The sequence below is a fragment of the Gracilinanus agilis genome, chromosome 2 (genome assembly GCF_016433145.1).
Source record: "Gracilinanus agilis isolate LMUSP501 chromosome 2, AgileGrace, whole genome shotgun sequence".
Taxonomy (NCBI): Eukaryota; Metazoa; Chordata; class Mammalia; order Didelphimorphia; family Didelphidae; genus Gracilinanus; species Gracilinanus agilis.
This window is the reverse complement of record NC_058131.1, coordinates 581,933,440-581,953,904: the sequence shown is the minus strand read 5'-3', so window position 1 is coordinate 581,953,904 and position 20,465 is coordinate 581,933,440. Positions and strand designations below refer to the sequence as shown.

Here is a 20,465-nt window from a genome sequence, read left to right as displayed (position 1 = left end):
ACTTTATATAGAAGCCCATTCATATACATATTTATTTTTTCTTTACAACATGAGACACACCAGCAAGAGGCATTAAAAATTAATCTTTAAGAGGCTTGCTGGATTGCAACAATTGGTCTGATGAAAATATTGCCTCATTTTGATTATGAGGATGTTTAAAAAGGGTCATATTCATTTTGCTATTATTCACACATACACTTCCTCAACAGTTTGTTTTACAAAATACTTTCTTGATAACAACCCTAAGAATTAAGGAGAGTTAAGTAACATTACGTCCATTTTACTGATGGAAAAAACAGAGGCTCTTCATGGTGAGAACAACTTGTTTATAATCCCCCAGTTAATAAATATCAAAGCTAGAACTTAAATGTAGGTGTTCTGGCTCTTAAGGTCAGTACTCTTACCATTTTCCCAACATGGTTCTCTTTATGCAATATTGTGTTATCTCTTTAAAGAACAAAAAGCGTTTGTTGATGAATCTTTTTACACCAGAGTCATTTCTTAATACTTGTTCACTTCCCCATAAACCTAAGATAAACCAAACAGCCCAGCAATGACGTGACAGCATTTACATTGTCCTACACGCAGAGCCCTTCATCTCTACTGGGAGGAAGGAAGTGCTTTGTCATTAGTCCTGCAGGACCAACATTACTCAGGCCATTTAACCGGAGTTTAGAGATCTTTCAAGTTGTTCTGTTTTCATTGTTATTTACCAGGTCACATAAGCCTGAAGAGCCATCCAGAGGGGTTCAGATAAAAATATCTATTTGAGACTCTGTTTCTCTTATTGGCCTCCCACAAATCCTCTCTATATTTTTCTAAATTCATTATTTTTTTCCTTTTTATTGACAGGTGAGAATTCTATTCCATTTCATTTGTATTCCATAATTTGCTCAGTTACTTCCCATTTGATGGGCCTCAGTTTTCCTTCCAGTGTTTTGTCCTCCCAGAATGTTCAGTGCTGTCTCAAGTGAGCTTTGGAAATAACTATTGGACGGACACCTTCAAGGGGTGAAAATTGGTTTACTGTACAATTTCATTTGACTGTTGTACCGCTGCTGAGCATGCAAAATGATTCTCTTTCTTCCAAGGAATAATAATAATAATAATGAAAAAAATGAAAATTCACATAAATATATCTTGTTTGTTTAAAAAAATGGTTGGGATCAGGAGTTGAGAATTGTTAATGTTAAAATGAAATATTTCAGTTATGTCGAATGACTTTTCTGATATTTTAATATCTAGATTTTTCATCTTAGAGTGAATTTATACTCTTCAACTTTTTATTAATTCTTTTGTGATAAAATAATTTTTAAGCAGTTTTCATTTAATATCTTAATATCTAGTATATTTAAAATGACAATAGTAAGTATATATTATATATTTTCTTTTCTAGAGCAAAGGATTTGGTAGGACAATCTATAAGGATCAGTAATGGTCCTCGGGCTGTGTTTTCCCGTATTTTACTGCTATTTTCATTGACTGATTCAGTGGAAGAAGAAGAAGCTCCTTGTGGTGGGCAAAGCCAGCTTTTCACAGTACTGATGGTCAACAGAGGCCAATTAACTTTTCCCAGTTACACAATAAATAGGAAAACACCAATCTTCCAAGATAAAGAAGATCTCGTCAGGTAGGATTATACCAGGTGACTATAATAGCTAATATGTTTTTAATTGCCAGAATTACCCAGAATAAAAACAAACATGAATCTTTTGTTTCGTGTGTGGAAATAATGAACTATATTTGAATGAATAGTTTGCCAATTGTGGGCCATAGTCATAAGAAAATATTGCAAACGAAGAGATAGATGGTGAGCAAAGTGCTTCAAAGCCCAGACTTTTGTTTAGCTTCTGGTGAGTGAATTATTTCATGGAACAAACTGTATTAGATCTTCTAGCTACTGAAGCATTAGTCAGTTATCATTATAAAAGCGAGCATTTTGCCCTTAAGTAATAGTGACTAGATTGGACTACTATACTTTTTGTAACTTTGAAAAACTGATCTTGGAGAGAAATTAAGTATAAGAAATAGATTCATTTTTTAAAGTTAAGTTAAAAAAAAAAAAGAAATAGATTAGATTGATTCCCAAATGTTTTTTCACTAGACTTTTCCTTATGACTTTTTAAAACATCAGATATGCTTCCGCTGCTCATACGTTGAATGATATTTCTGCTGCTATGGCAAATGGGAACTGGAAAGAAGCTAATGAGCTCTGCAAGTGTGCAAAGGAGGATTGGAACAAGCTAAAATATCATCCATCCCTAAGGTAATAGCTTATAGCTGTATCTTCAGATGTATATACCAAGAAACATGCTTAGTTTATGTAAGACTTATTTATTTTTGGCATGAAGATCATGCTGATTAATTCTGTGGTCAAACACTCTAGCTGGAAGCGTTACCTTTCTTGCTTATTTGGACACTGTCATGTTAAATAGAAACAACCTAAGAGCTTAAAATGAGCTTTCATCTCACTAAGAAAGTGCACTTTTCTGAGTACCCAAAATATGTATGAACAATAATCTGTTTTTCACTTGTCATCATTTCATTGGCTGCCAAACAGTCAGCTGAATTTGAAAAGCAGAAGAAACAAAGAAATGGTGCAGAGGTTATGGGAAACATACAAAGTTTATTCATCAAATGGAAATTCAAGTGGGTGCAATTTTTCAGATGAAACTAAGGTGAGTCGTTGCTTCAAAGGTTCCACATGGTCAGCACAAGATGTCTCACATCATATTATATGACAGTTCCTGAGAATCTTCACATGTTGTCAAGAAATTCTACCCTGATCATTCTTTCACCATTCAGCATTTATAAAATATTCATCAATGAAATCCTTTCATTTTTAGACTATATAGAGCAACAAATCCCATAAGGAAATAGTTTTTACTTAAAAGAACTATACTCCTCTAAAGAATGGTTATTCTTGAGGAAAGTGCCCTTTGTTAATAGATTCGGGCTGGTAGGTGCACTAGACGGTGCGTGGCCAGTAGCGTGGCCCAGACGGGCTCTTTTGTTTAACGCTATAGGGAGCATTTCATCCTTTCACGAGTGCAGGGCAGCAGCCCTTCTCTAGCTTAGAGTCCTAGGAGGAGGCTGGCTGAGGCCCCGAGAGAAGTGATTTGCTCGAGGTCTCACAGCCTCTGTGTGTGTGTGTGTGTGTGTGTGTCAGGGGTGAGACTTGAATGGGTATCTGGCTGACTTCAAGGCTAGCTCTCTACAGTGCCCTGATGCAGGGCTGCCTCTCAAGGATGCGAGAATATATACTAAAAACCTGGACAGAGAAGAATTTCATTTGTATTTTGTAATTGGGATGTGGGAAAGCATAGAAGGCTAAGGTAGATGATGTGTGGTTTTAAAGACATTCAGTTTATTTTAAACTTTTTATAACTGACTTCTTTTTAAGTCTGAAAACCTCAAATTGCCTTATTATTAACATAGTCCACTACTCAAGTCTTTTTCCAATGCCGAATTGTGGCATGGAGGTGATCTTGGACTCATAGAACACAAGTTCTCCAATTCTACTAAGCTGGAAATGCTTCAGTTGTGCACCTGTTGTTCAAGAGTCCCACTCCCAACCCAAATCAATTTTTAAAAATATTATCACTAAAATTTGGGCCATTGGGTGGCAATTATTTTTTTTTTTAAGCAATAAACATCTAATTAAGGAGGAAGGAAATGAGCATTTACATAGTATGTACCAGGGGCCAGGAACAGCGCTAAGCACCTTTATTATTTTCTTTGATCCTCCAAACAACCCTTTGAAATAGGTGCTATTACTATCCCCGTTTTATAGTTGAGGAAACTAAGGCAAACAGAGGTAGAATGACTTGCCCAGGCTCACTCAGCTGCTAAGTGTCTGAGGCTAGACTGGAACTCAGGAAGACCTGACATCAGTTCCCTAAGTACCAGGCCCCCCAGAGGCCTCTGATTAAGCATGGGAGACTGATCTGTATCCATGTAAGTGACTTCCTGTCTGGGAACCCTGATCTGCACATGCGTTATAACCTGTCATTAATATTAAATTCTTGGTATGTCAACTTTATTTTAGATACCATGAAGATTTGCCTCTCTTCTTGCGGTGTTTTACTGTTGGGTGGCTTTATACAAGGATTTTCTCTAGAGCTGTTGAAATACTACAGAGATTACACATGTATGAGGTATGTCTTGAGTATATTACTTTTCTGCTCTTTTAGGCATATGAATGCCAGCACTATGAAAAAAAATCAGATTTCTGCATGATTTAATTTTATGTTGCTGTGAAGGGGTCTAGCTCTGAGTTCTTTTATTCATTATTACAGCCAATAATAATAATATAGTTAGAATAATCAAGATAGGTCATTCACTGGGTTTTGGGGGGTATGAAAGAGAAGAGACTTGTTAAGATTATCAGACATTATTGGAATCCCTTATTCTTTCTCCTCTCCTACAGAATAGATCTGACAGAATGTACATAAAAAAAGAGAGATAAAAACTAAGGGTAAAAGTACGAGTTTGATACGTTCTGAGAATAGCCTCATCTCTGGCCATTTTTCACTAGGCGTCATGGATTATTTGGAAAGGAAATAACTGACAGTCAAAAACAAAAAAAAATAAAAAATAAATAAATTGGCTTTATTCCTATACCAGGAATAGTTTGTGAAAACTGTTAAGGTTTACTTCTGCTCTTGGCACTTCTTTATCATAGAAGGTCACTGAGAAGATGACTGCCTGCATTAGTGAAGAAGGACCGTAATAACGCCAGCCTGGGCCAGTTGGCTCAGTTCAGCAGAGTGTGGTAGTTGGGAACCTCTGTTTTCACAGGGCCAGTTTGCATGACCTGGAGAAAAATTATGAAAAGTTAATGAACAAAACCCACAATCTTGAAACCTGACTGGCCTTCTCAGCACTTGATTACTGAGATGATTAGATGAAAAATATGGTTGGCTAACTCATCCTTACATTACCTGAGAAATACCTCAAAGTGCATATAAAATGAATAGAATGTTGTTATCCATCTCATCTTTGGGTGGAAATGTGATTTGTAAATCCATTTTGTGATGTTGACTGGTTTATAGATTTAATTCAAGTTGAGTTAAATTTCATTTGTCTAAGTGGAAGATTCTTATTGTTTCAGGAAGCAGTAGAAGAACTTGAAAATCTTTTGTCTCAAAAAGTATATTGTCTTGAGAGCAGAGGACGATGGTGGGACAGATTGGCACTTAATTTACATCAACACTTGAAACGTATTGAGCAGGTATCATTCTCAATTAACATTTAAGCTTAAAAAAATGATGATCAACTATTGGGCTATATTTTTCCCCCAAAATCTTTACCTTCTGAGTATCAATTTTTTTCTATTAAACTTTTTATTTAAAAATTTTTTCCATATATAATCACTCAAACCCATTTCCATATTGCTCATTTTTGTAAAAGAGTAATCCTTTAAAACTCCAAATCACATACCCATATAAACAAGTGATAGATCATATGTTTTCTTCTGGATTTCTCTGAATATCAACTTTAAGACAAAAGAGTAGCAAAGTTAGAAAAGTGTCTAAGGCCATATTTGAACCCAGGTCCTCCTGACTCCAGGGGGCATTCTATCCATTGTGCCACCTAGCTGCCCCTGTGCTGCAATTTTTAAAGGCTACATGAATCTTTTGAAAAAAAAAATACAATAATTAGAATATTATTTCTTTGTTAGGTCATTTCTCTTTGTCCATCCTTCTCCTCACCCCAATAAAATGTCATAAAGATTTTGAAGAAAACTTTCTTAAGAAAAACCCTAAACTTCCATCTTAGAATCAATACTAGGTATTAGTTTCAAGGCAGGTTAGCAGTCAGGGCTAGGCAACTGGAATTAAGTAAACTGTCTAAGGTCACACAGCTCTGATGTGTCCGAGGTTAGATGTGAACCTGGGACTTCTTGTCTCAAGGCCTGGCTCTCAAACCACGGAGCCACCCAGCTATCCCTTAAAGAACATTTTCAAATAGAAGTTTGATGTTTATTGTTTCCTGTTACTCAAAACTAATTTTAAATGGCATCGTCTTGTTCGCAGAACTGTCATATGCTCTCCAATAGTCTGTGCTCCTTGAGGACAGAAACCATTTTCCTACTTCACTGTAGCCCAGTGCCTGGCACATCAGGCCTGTCTTAGTAACAACTCTTAGGACAGAAAGGCAAAGGCTGGGCAATCGGAGTGAAGCGGAGCTCAGTCCTTCTGTCTCCGGCCAGGCGTTCCGTCTCCCTGGATGCCCCAGAGAACAGCTTCTTAGTAAATGCTTCCTGGAAATGGAGGCTCTTTTCACAAACGTTGTAGATATCGTGGCCACCTTAGACGTGGCCTCATCTTTTGCGAAGAAGGCAAAGATGGTAAGAAATAAACTCTCAGGATTCCTTAGTACCCGCGTGTGCAGCTACTCGAATTATATTTTTAATGTCAAAATAATAATTCAGTCATTATGTATTGATGATTTACTTTATTATGCAAAACACTGTGGGGGGAAATAGAGATCGTGTGAGACCTTTTTTGTCTCAAAAAGCTGACAACTTGATGGAAAAAAGAGTGTCCGTGTCTGCGGGGATGACACGTGCAGAGGAGAACGTGGTGACCGGAGGAGCCGCACAGGGACTCAGAGTAAAGAGGGAGGCTGTACAGCCTGGGGACAGAGGGTGGATTTGGCACAGAGCTTGAGAGGCAGCCCTACGCGGCCCCCAAGAATTCGTAGCTCGTCTCAGGAGCCACAGAAAAAGAGGCAGAAGGAGCTTCTCTGGTTCTGATCCAGAACTCCGCTTCAGCCCATGGAGCTGGGGGCCAGAGAAGGCTTCTTGAAAAAGGTGAACTTTGGGCCGGGGTTTGAGAATGGGTAGGATTTCAGCAGACAAAGGATGATGAAGAAGGGCAGCTGGGTGGCTCGGTGGATTGAGAGCCAGGCCTCGAGTCGGAAGGGCCTGGGTTCAAATGTGGCCTCAGACGCTTCCTAGCTGAGTGACCCTGAGCCCTGACTGCCCAGCCCTTACTGATCTCCTGCCTATTCTAAGACGCAAGATCAGGGTTAAAAAGAAAAAAGGTGGTGAGGAAACCTCCAGAGCAAAGGTAGGGGGCCGGTGTGGACGCCCCTGCCAGGGCCCGGGAAGGCAAGCTCGCTGGGGACAGGAGGAGGAGGGCCCTGTTTGGTAGCTCCTCAGGGCAGCTCTGTAGTGCCCAGCCCAGCACGCAGGGATGTTCGTGAGCTGCAGCCATTGAATCATTTCTGTGCCCTGTGAAGAGAACTGATTTGAGAGTTTTTTTCTGAAAAGGGTTTTGAATAATGAGATAATCAGAATTCTGTGGGGGGAAGCTTCCTCTTACAGTGGTTATAAGATGAATGGGCAGAAGAGAAGACTAGAAGTGGGAAAACCAATGAGAAAGCCTTTTGTACATTTTGGAGCCTTAATCAAAAAGACTTGGGGAACAAGGAACAGGAAAATACCCCAAGACGATACTCTGTCTCTCTCTTGGAAGACTGACCTCACTGTTCACAGGAGCAGAGAACCTGAGTAGGAGTGGGCTGGGGGTGGGGCAGGCTCTGCCCGTGACAGATCCTGAGGGGGAGGGAAAAAGCATTTATTAAGAGCTTACTATTGCTCTAAAATGATCTTATGTGATCTTCTAAACAACCCTGGGAGGTAGGTACTATTATTCTTTCCGTTTACAGTTGAGGAAACTGAGGCTGACAGAGGTTAAGTGACTTGCCCAGGGTCACACAACTAAGACATTTCTGAGATTGACTTTTCTTCCTTATTCCCGGGTCAGTGCTCTGTGTGCTGCTCTGAGTGGAGAATGACAAAATGTGCTATTACTTGTTCCTCCCCTTTTCTTATAAAATTACTCAATGATTAAGAAAACAAAGTTTTGAAACCCTCTACAGTACTTTGTTATATAATTATATAACTTATTAAAAGATTAACCTCCGACCATTGGATTGGTTCACCTGTTCCTCCCCAGTACCGTGATTAGAGGAGCGGAAGAGCTTTGAAGTACAAAGTGGTTTTGTCGCTGACATTATGGGAGGGCCTTGAGGGGAATCAAAAGGCTATTAAGCACAGAGGACTGGAACAGTAGCTCTTTGTGCGTCCAGTTGTTGGTCTCACCCCCATCTTCATTCCAGTCTTGCATTTGTGTTGAATGGTGGACTCTGATCTTCTTTAGGCTTTTGTTTTTCAATTGGCACATTAAGCGAATTATGATGACTTCAGGGTGAAAAACAGTAACCATGGAATGTGGAAATATTGCTTTTTTTTTTTTAACTGCTATAAAACTAAAAAATAGCTTAAAGTGTTTCACGTGAACAAAAGTCATTTTCCTCTTTAAAAGCTTATGGATATGGTTTTTCATTTATTATCTATTTTATTATTATTATATCCATGCTTTTTTAACTAGGGTGAAACAGTAAAGATGCACTAGAAAGTCTTTTGATTTTGTTGTCTTCCTTTGTTTACCTGTGAGCTTAGAATTAGCATATAGATTTATATCACAGAATTCCCAGGTTTGCTCATCTGAAAATGATTTTATAGACTTTCAGATCCTTAAGTTTTTCTCAGCTTTCTTTTTATGGCTTAATAATCCCAGTTCCTCAAGCCCTTCCTCATAGGACTTTTTGACAATCCTTGAATATTTTTACTCTTTCCTTTCCCAACCACTGTAGTGAAGGAATAACAACTAGATGGCATATCATAATAAAGAATTGACTACAAACTCAAGTAAGGAAGTTTACTATTCTACTTTGTGTTGTGTTTATCCCATGCTTTAAAAAAATAATGCTGAAAATTTGAAAAGAGAAAAAATAATAATTCTATATTACTGGCCCATTCTGATTTATGGCTCTCATGGTATATATGTTTAACTAATCATTTCTTGGCCCTCAATACTTGACCCTAGAAGCTATTGTAGTTTTTTGTTTGTTTGTTTGTTATTTTTAAGAGTAATAAAGTAGGAAGAGCATTTCAAAGAAAACCTGGCCAAACCCCAGATTTTAGTCCTAGTTTTTTTGTTTTTTTTTTTAAAACCCTTCCTTACCTTCCGTTTTGGAGTCAATACTGTGTATTAGTTCCAAGACAGAAGAGTGGTAAGGGCTAGGCAATGGGGGTGGAGTGACTTGCCCAGGGTCACACAGTTGAGAAATGTCTGAGGCCAGATTGAACTTAGGACCTCCTGTCTCTAGGCCTGACTCTCAATCCACTGAGCTACCCAGCTGCCCCCAGTTCTGTCTTTCTTTCTGCCTATTTCTATAACCTTAGACAACCTCTGGGCCTCAATTTCCTTATTTATAAAATGATGGGGCTGGACTAAATCTGTGATTTAGTGCTTATTTGGCACTGTGGTTTCTGTGATTCCAAAGATCTTTATAAAAAAATTTTTTTTGATTCAATAAACATTTATTAAATATCTACTATGTTTAAGACTATACAGAAAGTCATGATTTACAAATTCAAGTTCCTTATTCACCAAGTTTGGTAACATGCTTTTTTTTTTAAACATTTATTAATATTCATTTTTAGCCTGTTTACATATTTTATGCCCCTACTTTCCCCTTCACCCCCCAATCTCCCCCCACCCATGGCCGACACACATTTCCACTGGTTGTAACATGTGTCCTTGTTCAGGGCCTATTTCCATATTGTTGGTAGTTGCATTGGTGTGGTCATTTGGAGTCCACATCCCCAATCATGTCCGCCTCAGCCCATGCGTTCAAGCAGTTGTTTATCTTCTATGTTTCCTCTCCTGCAGTCCTTCCTCTGAATGTGGGTAGCGTCTTTACCATAAATCCCTCAGAATTGTCCTGGGTCATTGCATTGCTGTCAGTGCAGAAGCCCATTACATTCGATTTTACCACAGTATATCAGTCTCTGTGTACAATGTTCTTCTGGCTCTGCTCCTTTCTCTCTGCATCAGATCCCGGAAGTCTCTCCAGTTCGCCTGGAACTCCTCCAGTATATTATTCCTTTTAGCACAATAGTATTCCATCACCCGCATATACCACAGTTTGTTCAGCCATTCCCCAATTGAAGGACATACCCTCCTTTTCCAATTTGTTGCCACCACAAAAAGCGCAGCTATAAATATTTTCATACAAGTCTGTTTATCTATGATCTCTTTGGGGGTACAAACCCAGCAATGGTATGGCTGGGTCAAAGGGCAGGCATTCTTTTATAGCCCTTTGAGCATGATTCCAAATTGCCAGCCAGAATGGTTCGATCAGTTCACAACTCCACCAGCAATGCATTAATGTCCCAATTTTGCCACATCCCCTCCAGCATTCATTACTCTCCCCTTCTTTCATTTTAGCCAATCTGCTAGGTGTGAGGTGATACCTCAGAGTTGTTTTGATTTGCATTTCTCTAATTATTACAGATTTAGAGCACTTTCTCATGTGCTTATTGATACTTTTGACTTCTTTAACTGAAAATTGCCTATTCATGTCTCTTGCCCATTTATCAATTGGGGAATGGCTTGATTTTTTATGCAATTGATTTAGCTCCTTGTATATTTGAGTAATTAGACTCCTGTCGGAGTTTTTTGTTATAAAGATTTTTTCCCAATTTGTTGTTTCCCTTCTGATTTTGACTACATTGTTTTTGTTTGTACAAAAGCTTTATAGCTTAATATAATCAAAACCATTTAATTTACATTTTGTAATTTTCTCTACCTCTTGCTTGGTTTTAAAATCTTTCCTTTCCCAGAGATCTGACAGGTATACTATTTTGTGTTCACTTAACTTATTTATAGTTTCCCTCTTTATATTCAGGTCATTCACCCATTTTGAATTTATCTTGGTGTAGGGTGTGAGATGTTGATCTAGACCTAATCTCTCCCATATTGCTTTCCAAATTTCCCAGCAGTTTTTGTCAAATAGTGGATTTTTGTCCCAAAAGTTGGGCTCTTTGGGTTTATCATACACTGTCTTGCTGATGTCATTAACCCCAAGTCTATTCCACTGATCCTCCTCTCTATCTCTTAGCCAGTGCCATATTGTTTTGATGACTGCTGCTTTATAGTATAGTTTAATATCTGGTACTGCTAGGCCCCCTTCCTTCACATTTTTTTTCATTATTTCCCTTGATATTCTTGATCTTTTGTTATTCCAAATTAACTTCGTTATAGTTCTTCCTAATTCAGTAAAGAAGTTTTTTGGTAGTATAGTTTGATATCTGGTACTGCTAGGCCCTCTTCCTTCACATTTTTTTTCATTATTTCCTTTGATATTCTTGATCTTTTGTTATTCCAAATGAAATTTGTTATAGTTTTTCCTAATTTTGGTAATTTGATAGGTATGGCACTAAATAGGTAAATTAATTTGGGTAGGATGTTCATTTTTATTATGTTAGCTCGTCCTACCCATGAACAGTTAATGGCTTTCCAATTGTTGAGGTCCAGTTTTATTTGTTTGGAAAGTGTTTTGTAGTTGTTTTTGTATAACAGCTGTGTTTGTTTTGTTAGATTGATTCCCAAGTATTTTATATTGTCTAGGGTGATTTTAAATGGTGTTTCTCTTTCTACCTCTTGCTGTTCTAATGTGTTGGAAATGTATAGAAATGCTGATGATTTATGTGCATTTATTTTGTATTCTGCCACTTTGCTAAAGTTGTTGATTATTTCTACCAGCCTCTTAGTTGATTCTCTAGGATTTTTAAAGTATACCATCATATCATCTGCAAAGAGTGATAGCTTAGTCTCCTCCTTGCCTATTTTGATACCTTCAATTTCTTTTTCTTCTCTAATTGCTATTGCTAGTGTTTCTAGTACTATGTTGAATAATAGAGGTGATAATGGGCATCCTTGTTTCACTCCTGATCTTATTGGGAAGGCTTCTAATTTATCCCCATTGCATTTAATGCTTGTTGATGGTTTTAGGTATATATTGTTTATTATTTTTAGGAAGGGTCCTTCTATTCCTATACTTTTCAGTGTTTTCAATAGGAATGGATACTGTATTTTGTCAAAGGCTTTTTCAGCATCTATTGAGATAATCATGTGATTTTTGTTTGTTAGACTGTTGATATGGTCAATTATGTGGATGGTTTTCCTAATGTTGAACCATCCTTGCATTCCTGGTATAAATCCCACCTGATCATGGTGGATGATCTTCTTAATTACTTGCTGGAGTCTCTTTGCTAGTATTCTATTTAAGATTTTTGCATCTATGTTCATTAGGGAGATTGGTCTAAGGTTTTCTTTCTCTGTTTTTGATCTTCCTGGCTTTGGAATCAGTACCATATTTGTGTCATAAAAGGAATTTGGTAGGACTCCTTCTTTGCTTATCATATCAAATAATTTGTATAGTATTGGGATTAGTTGCTCTTTGAATGTCTGATAGAATTCATTTGTGAATCCATCAGGTCCTGGTGATTTTTTCTTAGGGAGTTCTTTGATGGCTTGTTCAATTTCTATTTCTGATAGGGGATTATTTAGGTATTCTATTTCTTCTGCTGTTAATCTAGGCAATTTATATTTTTGTAGATATTCATCCATATCTCCTAAATTGTTATATTTGTTGCCATATAATTGGGCAAAATAGTTTTTAATGATTGCCTTAATTTCCCCTTCATTGGAGGTAAGGTCTCCCTTTTCATCTTTGATACTGTCAATTTGGTTTTCTTCTTTCCTTTTTCTTATTAGATTGACCAGTACTTTGCCTATTTTATCTGTTTTTTCAAAATACCAGCTTCTAGTCTTATTTATTAATCCAATAGTTCTTTTACTTTTGATTTTATTAATTTCTCCCTTAATTTTTAGTATTTCTAATTTAGTTTTCATCTGAGGGTTTTTAATTTGTTCGCTTTCTAATTTTTTGAGTTGCATACCCAATTCATTAATCTCTGCCCTCCTTAATTTGTTAATATATGCACTGAAGGATATAAATTTCCCCCTGATTACTGCCTTGGCTGCATCCCACATAGTTTGGTAGGATGTCTCATCACTGTCATTCTCTTCAATGAAATTGTTGATTGTTTCTATGATTTCTTCTTTGACAAATTGGTTTTGGAGAATCATATTGTTTAATTTCCAATTGGTTTTTGATTTGCCTGTCCAGGTGCCCTTACTAATTATTATTTTTATTGCATTATGATCTGAGAAGGTTACATTTATTATATCTGCTCTTTTGCATTTGTTTGCAATGATTCTATGCCCTATTACATGGTCAATCTTTGTGAATGTACGATGTGCAGCTGAAAAGAAGGTGTATTCCTTTTTGTCCCTATTTATTTTTCTCCACATATCAATTAGATCTAATTTTTCTAGGACTTCATTCACCTCTCTTACCTCTTTCTTATTTATTTTTTGGTTTGATTTATCTAGATCTGAAAGAGGAATATTTAGATCTCCCACTATTATGGTTTTACTATCTATTTCCTTCTTGAGCTCTGCCATTTTCTCCTTTATGAATTTGGATGCTATACCACTTGGTGCATATATATTGAGTAGTGTTATTTCCTCATTGTTTATACTGCCTTTAATCAGGATGTAATGACCTTCCCTGTCTTTTTTAATCATATCTATTTTTACTTTGGCTTTGTCAGAAATCATAATAGCCACTCCTGCCTTCTTTTTTTCATTTGACGCCCAAAAGATTTTGCTCAAGCCCTTAACCTTAAACTTGTGTGTGTCTACCCGCCTCATATGTGTTTCTTGTAGACAACATATGGTAGGATTTTGGTTTCTGATCCACTCTGCTATTTGCTTCTGTTTTATGAGCGAGTTCATCCCATTCACATTCAGAGTTACAATTATCAGTTGTGCATTCACTGACATTTTTGTATCCTCCTCTAGACCCACCCCTTCTCTTACACAATTTTCTTTTAAACCAGTGGTTTGCTTTGAGCCGGTGTCCCTTATCCCCTCCCTTGATTGACTTCCCTTTCTGCCCTCTCCCTTGTTATTCCCCTCTTTTTATTTTTAAAGGCCTATTGAATTCCCTCCCCCTTCTTCTCCCCTCCCTTTTTTGACCTCCCCACTCCCCTGTTCCCTTTGCTTTGTCCCTTCTGACTTTCTCAGTAGGGTTAGATAGAGTTTTTTTTTATCCGAATGGATAATAAAGCTACTCTTCCCTCTCCGGGTTGATTATACTGAGAGTAAGGTTTGATTATTCCCTCTTAATGCTCTCTTCCTCTCCTTCTTATGATAGTATTTATCCCCTCCCCTTCCCATGCCCTCTTTGTGTGTAATAGAATATCCTATTTTTCTTATTTACTCAGATTTTTCTTGGTGTCCCCTACTATTCCCCCCCCTCTTTCCCACCCTCTATGTCATCTTAGACCATTTAGTATCCTATCCTCTCCCTGTGAATTATTCTTCTGGTTGCTATAATAGCGAATATTATAATAGTGAATAGAGTTCACTACAGAGAATTATACATAACATTTCTCCACCTATTAATACAGATAATTAGATTTTATTTAAGCCCTTAAAGAGTCAAATTTAAAGAATTATAAGTTTTTTTTTTCTTTTCCCTCTGTTTCTTATTTACCTTTTCATGTTTCTCTTGGTTTTTGTGGTTGGGTATCAAACTTTCCATTTAGTCCTGGTCTCTTTTGTGCAAAAACTTGGAATTCTTCAATTTTGTTGAATGCCCATACTTTCCCCTGGAAGTATATAGTCAGTTTCGATGGGTAGTTGATCCGTGGCTGAAGACCCATCTCTCTTGCCTTTCTGAATATTGTGTTCCAAGCCTTTTGGTCTTTTAGCTTGGAGGCTGCCAGATCCTGTGTGATCCTGATTGGTGCTTCTTGATATTTGAATTGTCTCTGGCTTCTTGTAAGATTTTTTCTTTTACTTGAAAGCTCTTGAATTTAGCTATTATATTCCTTGGTGTTGACTTTTCTTTGTCCAGAGTAGAGGGTGATCTATGGATCTTTTCAATGAATATATTGCCCTTTTGTTGTAGAACTTCAGGGCATTTTTGCTGAATAATTTAAGTATGGAGTCCAAGTTTCTATTAATTTCTGCCTTTTCTGGAAGACCAATAATTCTCAAATTGTCTCTTCTAGACCGGTTTTCTTGGTCTGTCACTCTCTCATTGAGATATTTCATGTTTCCTTCTATTTTATCAGTCTTTTGACTTTGTTTTATTTGTTCTTGTTGTCTTGAGAGATCATTGTGTTCTAATTGTTCAATTCTAGCCTTTAGGGACTGGTTTTCCTTTTCAATCTGGTCATTTCTGGTGTTCAATTTGCTTATTAGTTCATTTGATTTCTGAGCCTCACTTTCCAATTGCAAAATTCTGCCTTTTAAACTGTTATTTTCTTGCCAGATCTCTTCCATCTTCTTCAAAATCTCAGTTTTGAACTCTTCCATAGCTTGTGACCAGTTTTCATTGTTTTGGGAAGGTTTGGATACTTGTCCTCCTCTGTTGTCTGGATTTTCTCTGTGCAAAAGTTGTCGAGTGTTCTAGAGTTTTTGTTGATAATCTTTTTCTTCCTCTGGATTTCTTGGCTTGCCATCGTTAGCCCCGCCCCTTTTCCCGCTTTGTCTTCACACTCAGGGTGTGCTTGCACTTTCTAAGCTCCCGGGGCTCTGGTCTCCTTGTCCTTGGGGTCAGGCCTCCTGGTAGTTCCTGGTCTGCCCCTCTGCTCGAGGCTCCTTCAGCAGTCTTTGGGGCTGCTTCCACTGCTCAGCTCCGGTCTGCACGGGGTCCTCACTGGAGGTCCAAGCCTGGGCTGGAGATCTTTATTCAAGCCTAGGGCACTGCCTTTGCTGGTACAGACACTCTTAGGGCACTGCCTTCACCCATGCAGAAGGTAGGGAAAATCTGTGGGCTGGAGATCTTTATTCGCACCTGAGGCAATGCCTTCAGGCGCTGGGGAAAGTCCCTGTGTTAGAGATCTTTGTCCTGGCCTGAGGCTGTGCCTTCACCCACGTGGATGCTTGGGGAAAGTCCATGCAGCCCCCAGCCACTTGGGGTCCCTCATCTTGCAGCACACAGGTACAAGCCCCGGGGCTGCTAGTGATTTACTGGTTGCCCCAATCCTGTTTTCACTCTTGTGCATTGGCGTTGTGAGAGGTGTGCGGTGTGGGGGGTGGGGAAGGGGCTTCTTCCTCTCACGTTTTAGTGAGAGCTGTTTTGCCCCTTTATAGCGTGGAAATGCCCCGATTCTGCGTACCTTCAACACTGCGCCCTGTAGTGGGGTTCCTTCATTCATCTGGATTCGTTTTCATGTCCCCTTGAAAAGTCCTATATGCTTCGGTTAGGAGAGATCGAGCAGCTGCTCCTTACTCTGCCGCCATCTTAACGGGAAGTCGATCTTTATAAAAATTTAATAGCCAGGGGGTAACTAGGTCACTCAGTGGATTGAGAGCCAGGCCTGGAGACGGGGAGATCCTGGGTTCAAACGTGGTCTCAGACACTTTCTAGCTGGGTGTCCCTGGGCAAGTCACTTAACCTCCACTGCCTAGTCTCTACTGCTATTCTGCCCTAGAACCAATACACAATGGAAAGTAAGGGTTTAAAAAAGATTAGGAGGGGGCAGCTGGGTAGCTCAGTGGAGTGAGAGTCAGGCCTAGAGACAGGAGGTCCTAGGTTCAAACCCGGCCTCAGCCACTTCCCAGCTGTGTGACCCTGGGCAAGTCACTTGACCCCCATTGCCCACCCTTGCCAATCTTCCACCTATGAGACAATACACTGAAGTACAAGGGTTTAAAAAAACAACAACAAAAAAAAAGATTAGGAGACAGTATTTACTGTGCTCTGTAACTAGATAATAGAGGCAACTAACATCATGTAGTTAATAGTTAATATAATCATACATTCACTTCAAGAAACTGAATAAAGCAAAGTTCAGTACTGCAGCTCTAATTTTCGAAGTGTTTATTTTGCTCATTTTTAAAGCTGGGTAAGTCAAAGCACCCCATTGAACGAAGCAAAAGTCTGGCATATTTAAGATTCTCAGGTGTCATTTTGTTGTGTCCTAGGCTATTCAGTGTATCACAGAAGGGCTGTTGGATCCACATGTAAGAACTGGACATCGTTTTTCTCTTTACCAACGAGCAATTCGACTGAAAGATTCTCCAAGCTGTAAAAAATTCAGCTACCTTTTCCATAAAATGCCAGTTATGACTATTAAAGATGTTACCCACGTGAGTGAATTTTCTTTGGTTCCCACGTAGTTAAGATGAACTGACAGTACTTTGTCTCTTTTATATAGCCAACAATGTAAGAACAATCTTTTTTTTTTTGTCTCTTTCAGTATTAGAAACTTTGTGTTTACATTTTGAACAAATTGTTTCTTTTTCATGTTCCGATCTTTATGAGTGGTGGTTTACTCCAAACATACAAAGTCCAGTATTTTTCTTTCTTTCAAGTGGATAAAAGTTCTTATCCTTGTGGTTTTTATCCTGAGTTGGTTCCTAAGAAGTAAATTCCAGCAGTCACATGCTATGGTGGGGTAGAGATGGGGGAATAACAGTATAAACTCTACTTTTCTTATTGTTGGAACACTTATCAGCCATAGACTTAAATGATCTCCTGAAAATGTAGCTACATGAATTTAGAGTATTTTGTTCCTGCATGAAAAATGGTGTTAAAATAAGCCAATATGTTTTGACATCTGTTTTAATATTGTTCAGGTGACTATAAAAGGGAAAATGTGTCCACAAAGTGGAATGGGAAAGTCTGTGTTTCTGCTGGAGGACACGGATACAAAAGGAGATGAATGTACTGTGACCACAGTCATGTGTTCTGTCGAGGAGCTGGCTTTAGCCCATTACAGGCAAAATGGCTTTGACAAAGGTAATATAAATAACTTTAAAAAATAATTTATGAAATGTCTTCTGTTTGTATATCCCTTCCATTTCCCCCTGTATCCAATTAGCACATTAAAAAATCTGGCATGCTCTGCAATGCGTCACACTCATGGATTCACACCTCTACGAAGCAGCACGGCCTGGTTTCTTCTCATAGTTCTTCTTTGATGTCAAGCCTCAAGTTCAGTAGCTCTGAGGTTGATTTTCCTTCCTCCCATTTACATTGTTCTGGTTGTTGTATAGATTGCTATCTGTCTCTACTTTGCTTTGCATGTGAATCTTTCTATGCGTTTCTGTGGCAATTATTTCTTATTGCGCAGAAATATTCCATTACATTCAGGTACCACTTGTTGTTTATCCATTTTCCAATTAATGGGCATCTACTTTACTTACTTCCATTTCTTATAAAAAGTGCTGCTGTGAGTACCGGTATGGAGACTTTCACATTATCAGTGACTTCCTTGGATACCTCTGCATCACAGGGTATAGAAATTGTAGTCAGTTTATTTGCAAAGTTCCAAATTTGCTTTCCAAAATGGTTAGATTAAGTTCCATCCATCAATAATGTATTAGTGTGACTTTCCACAATCTTTCTAAGTATTCATTGTGGCTTTTGCCCAATTTACCAACTTGTTTGATGTGAAGTAAAACACCAGAATTATTTTGATCTGCATTTCTCATTAATAATTTGGAATAGGGAGCAGCTGGGTGACTCAGTGGATTGAGAGCCAGGCCTAGCGACAGGAGGTCCTAGGTTCAAATCTGACCTCAGACACTTCCCAGCTGTGTGACCCTGGGCAAGTCACTTGACCCCCATTGCCTACCCTTACGGCTCTACTGCCTTGGAACCAATACACAGTACTGATTCTAAGAAGGAAGGTAAGGGTGTAAAAAATAATAATTTGGAACATTCTTCCATGTGATTGATAATAGTTTCCAATTCTTATTTTGAGAACTGTTTGTTCCTATCACTTGTCTACTTGTGTTTTTGGTCAGGGAAACTAACAGTGATGAGCACCTGTAGCAGGGTGGTGACTGTGTGAGAACAGAGAAGGCAGCGAACACAAGAAATGTTAGAGAGGTAGAAACAACAGGACTTTACTACTAATTAGATTTGGGGAGGTGAGGTGAGAGAAAAGGGGGAATAAAGGTTGACACTGGGTCTTAAGCCCAGGCGACAGAAGGGTTGTTGGTCCTTTTTTATTTTTTACCCTTACCTTCTGTCTCAGTATCATTTCTAAGATAGAAGAGTGGTAAGGGCTAGGCAGTGGGGATTAAGTGACTTGTCCAGGGTCACACAGCTAGGAAGTGTCTGAGGTCAGATTTGAACCCAGGACCTCCCATCTCTAGATCTTCTGCTCTATTCACTAGATGGTGGTATTTTTGATAGGAAGAGAAGAGAGTTTGGGGGAAAGATAACTGAGTTTGGTTTTGGACATGATGAGTTTAAGTTTTCTATAGGACATCCAGTTTGAGATGTCTATCATTTTCTTTCTGTGCTTAATCCTTCCCTGTTTAAGAATTGGGACTATATTGTCTCATAAAAGTAGTTTAGTATTTTTTTCCTAAATTTTAAAGAATAATTTCTTTAGTAGAGGTGTTCTTTAAAAATTTGCTAGCGTTCCCCTTTGAACCCATTGGGACCAGTTTCTTTTTTCCCTTTGGTAGTTCTTTTACAGCCAGTCTAGTTTCTTCAATAAGGTGGACTTAGCTAAGATTTCTATTTGGTGCTTTGTTCATCTTCAATTTCTTTTGTGTTCTTAGTTTTGCTTACATGTAACTATTATTTACCCCATCTTGTTGCTTGTGAAGAAGGTCTTCCCCACCCCCCAAAAAAACTCAGTACATTAGAGAAAAAGGAAAAGAAAGGAAAACCAAGCCCTCTTTATCAAAGTTCCTTTACAATGTTCCTTGGACATGTGGACTTCTTACTACAAGGACTAAAAACCTTGGGTGGACTAGAAGTCAGCTCTTACCCTTCATGTCAGAAAATGGACTGATTCAGCTGATCCCCCCCATTTGGGTCCTTTCCTGGAAAGGGAGCCCCTCTCCTCTGGGCTCAGGCAATTACTAAGTGCTATAACAGAAATGGCTCTGAATTCTAGGGGTTCTGGGATACTTTGCCCTCTTCCTTTTCTATTAAAGGGGCTTCTCTGAGCAACCCCTCTACTCCCACCCCACATCTTAGGTTTAATCATTGATTCATTTGTAAAAGAAAATAATGTTTCCTATTTCAAAAAGGAAAACTTAGTCCCTACAGAATTTCCCAGGTCATATAGAGTTCTCTCTGTGGGGATCTGGGACCTAGAACTGACCACATCTTACTCCTCATCAAATTGTCCTTGGCGAAAACTTTTTTGATCCCATCAACACATAAGGCCATTCAAATGGGGTCTATAGATTTTTAAGATATTCTTTTCTACACGAGGCACATGGGAATTTCTCTCTGGGTCCCTGTACCATAGTTAATTCCCTTTGAACTACAGGCAGATTTCCTCTGGGTCTCTATTCCCAGAGGCCCCTGGAATTTTCCCTGGACACCTGCCATTGCAGGGACATTTACTGGAATTCCAAACCCAACCCAGGACAAGTAGGTTAAATATAATATCAAGTAAGCCCTGAACTGGGCTGAGGCTCCGAGGAAAAGGGATTAAGCACTTGGGAGTCGAATGCTTGGGATTTCTGTGCCAGCAGGCAAACTTTATC

The 20,465-nt window shown here is 38.6% G+C and overlaps 1 protein-coding gene across 1 annotated transcript in view; it reads left to right on the top strand.

Moving 5' to 3' along the window:
* Positions 1 to 20,465, top strand: part of FAN1 (FANCD2 and FANCI associated nuclease 1) — a 42,374-nt gene that overhangs the window by 16,928 nt on the left and 4,981 nt on the right. Inside the window, exons 6-11 of the mRNA XM_044665399.1 lie at positions 1,397 to 1,630; positions 2,135 to 2,266; positions 4,049 to 4,157; positions 5,114 to 5,233; positions 16,929 to 17,093; positions 17,583 to 17,745. Of these exons, the coding sequence (XP_044521334.1) occupies positions 1,397 to 1,630; positions 2,135 to 2,266; positions 4,049 to 4,157; positions 5,114 to 5,233; positions 16,929 to 17,093; positions 17,583 to 17,745 (923 nt within the window). The remainder of the gene's footprint in view (positions 1 to 1,396; positions 1,631 to 2,134; positions 2,267 to 4,048; positions 4,158 to 5,113; positions 5,234 to 16,928; positions 17,094 to 17,582; positions 17,746 to 20,465) is intronic.